The sequence below is a fragment of the Corvus brachyrhynchos genome, unplaced genomic scaffold (genome assembly GCF_000691975.1).
Source record: "Corvus brachyrhynchos isolate BGI_N302 unplaced genomic scaffold, ASM69197v1 scaffold312, whole genome shotgun sequence".
NCBI classification, from domain to species: domain Eukaryota; kingdom Metazoa; phylum Chordata; class Aves; order Passeriformes; family Corvidae; genus Corvus; species Corvus brachyrhynchos.
Window position 1 is genome coordinate 212,993 of NW_008236640.1, and position 2,475 is coordinate 215,467.

At 49.3% G+C, this 2,475-nt stretch overlaps 2 protein-coding genes across 5 annotated transcripts in view; one reads left to right on the plus strand and one right to left on the minus strand.

The window, feature by feature from the left end:
* The window catches only part of GEMIN6 (gem nuclear organelle associated protein 6), a 4,490-nt gene extending 2,021 nt beyond the window's left edge, over positions 1–2,469 (minus strand). Inside the window, exons 1-2 of one of the 4 annotated variants that reach the window (XM_017726697.1) lie at positions 2,106–2,469; positions 595–740 (exon numbers count right to left, since the gene is read on the minus strand). In XM_017726697.1, coding sequence (XP_017582186.1) covers positions 595–722 — 128 coding nt within the window. In that variant the 5' untranslated portion in view covers positions 723–740; positions 2,106–2,469. Of the gene's footprint in view, positions 1–594; positions 741–1,148; positions 1,366–1,406; positions 1,530–2,105 lie in introns of those variants that run through there. The other 3 variants (XM_017726698.1, XM_017726700.1, XM_017726699.1) reach the window with 3 other exon arrangements.
* The window catches only part of SRSF7 (serine and arginine rich splicing factor 7), an 8,264-nt gene continuing 7,759 nt past the window's right edge, over positions 1,971–2,475 (plus strand). Inside the window, exon 1 of the mRNA XM_017726679.1 lies at positions 1,971–2,007. Coding sequence (XP_017582168.1) covers positions 1,971–2,007 — 37 coding nt within the window. The remainder of the gene's footprint in view (positions 2,008–2,475) is intronic.

Here is a 2,475-nt window from a genome sequence, read left to right on the forward strand (position 1 = left end):
ATTCCTGCTCTTCATAAAGCAGGGTTTGGTATATTGTTAAAAGCAATCCTTAACACATGGATTGTTAAGAGGTAATAGTATAGTTTAACATGTAAGTTTTAAATAAGAGTAATTTACTTGGAATTATAATACTGTGTGATTTAATATGCTGTTCCCTTAGCTGTACTTGCTTAGCATGAGCAGCTGGATTTGCTGAAGCCTTAAGCCACAAGCTGTGAACTTTCACCTTGAACATAGGCATTCAGCTGGTATAGAGTCGATTTTCTTAGCAATTTTCCTAGAAGCTGGCACAGTGCTGAGTTTTGAATTTACTGTGAGAATAACGTTCATAGCACACTGATATTTTGGTTGTTGCTCAGCAGTGCTTATTCTAAATCAAGGACTTTTTAGTTTCCCATGCTCAGCCAGTGATGAGGTGCACAGGAAGTACAAACTAGAAGATAAGGAGGCTGCAGCCATCAGCAGAAGCTGCAACTTGACAAGATAACATGCCATTTTTGCTCCAAATAAGTTTGCTTCAGCCTTAGGGTCTTTCCTCCTCCTAAAAATCTTGCTTTTTATTAGTTTTACAGAAATAAAAACTTCAGTACTTACCAGGCAGAAACTGGGTCAACTGTTAAAACCCATCCTTCATATTCATGTTTCTCAACTGCAACAACTTTCACCAATTTGTTTACATACGTTTCCCAGTCTAGAGGGCTTTTCCTCTGCCAGTCATTCATATTTCCTACATCCAGGACCTAAAAAACAACCAGAGCAAATCAGCAGATGCAGTCAATCTTTTTGCTTTCCTCTTCATGCCAGAACTGGATTTGCCTCCAGGTAAAGATTTGTCTTAAGCAAGATTTGCCTTTTCTTTTAAAAGCAGACATTCGCACAAGTGGTTTGCATAGAGCTGCAGTTCTGTAATTCCCCAGACAGTTCCCTTGTTTTTAAAGGCACACAGCAAAGCCTCGAACCCCACTGTTCTGGTAACCTTACGCTTTCCCGTTGCATTCAACACTCCATCTATTGCTCTGCCTTCTTACAAAACCTTGGAGGTAAAAGTTCACTGCCTTTTTTCCGTGCACTGGCGCATCACTGGTGCCCGAGCCCTTCCACTGCCTCTGGATAAGCGTTGTCCACCCGGCTCCCGGCTCTCTCCTCACCCCCTACGGTGGAGCACCAGCAAGTGCTGTTCCACTCTTTTCCCCCGGCCCAGCATTCCCATTCCAGCATTGCTCCACGAGCAGGGCCGCAGCGCGGTGGGTGCAGCGCGGCTGGGGGAGCAGGAAGGGCGGGAGGCCGCTTTGTTCTCGGCAGGCTCCCCGGGAATGCCTTCCCGGCAGAGGGAGAGCCTGCACAGCCCAGCTGGGCGGGGGCTGGAGCCCGGGCCCCCCGGGCCCCATCCCGCTTATCCCGCTCACCAGGCCCGATTCCCGTTCCCGTTCCCGCCGAGGGCCCCTGGGAGCTGCCCCCGGGCGGCACCGCCGCTTCCTGGCGCCGCCGCCGAGCGCCTTCCCCCGGCACGGGTTGCACTCCAAATGCTCCGATACGGAGTTTTGCGGCTTCGGGGGTGCACATGAATGACACAGAGGTATTCACCTATCAGGCCAGGTTGTAAAACAAGGAGTCGGGGCGTGTGGCACTTCAATCCCGCTGCCTTCTGCCCCTCTGGAGCTGCATTTGCTCCTGGGTGCTCCTGCTGGCGCAGTGACATTGCAGCTTCCACAGGCCAAGCCGTGCCTCGTCCGTGTGCATTAGTAGGGATAGATGCGCGTCTGCTATATAGGAATAAGTTATTTTTGCTCCCTGGTTTTTGAGTTGCTTTTAGCAAGCTTTCCTATGCCACCGTGAAGGTGAGAAACTCGCCAACACCCACCCCCCAACTGCTCTATCTCAGCAGTGCTCATGGAAAGCTTCCTATGGATGAACCAAACAAGCTGCCAGTCATTAATTCAGTAATTTGTCAGTAATTTGCGAAAGCCAGCATGCAATGGTTTCGTGTTAGCAGAAAAAATATAAAGGGTATGAAATGAGATAGTCATATTTTGCAGGCTTAAAGAGGCGATTTCCTTTTTGCTTTTTCTTTTTGTGAGTCTTAGTTCAGCTTCTACAGTACTTACAGGAATTATGTACGAATGGGTTGTGCCACTCTCTTCAGCTACTGCTTCCTTTCAGTCACAGCTCGTTTATCAGAAAGCAGGGAGAGCAAATCTAATTGTTTTCACCCTAAGAACAAGCACTGGCCTGCGCTCCAGAGGCGGCTTCGCATCAGCTGATGAGGATATCACCTCCAACACTGGATGCGTCCAAGGATAGCTCCCACCCAGGAGCTGCCAGGACAAAAAGGCCTTGCTGGCTTTACTTCCACTGAGCAGATAATCACCTGCAGCACCAGGCCTAGGACTTCGCCTTCTCAGGGACAAGTACTCCAATTCCCACTCACACCTCCAGTGCCTGTTCAGGCCCCAATTCCCTTTCAAGAGCCACCCC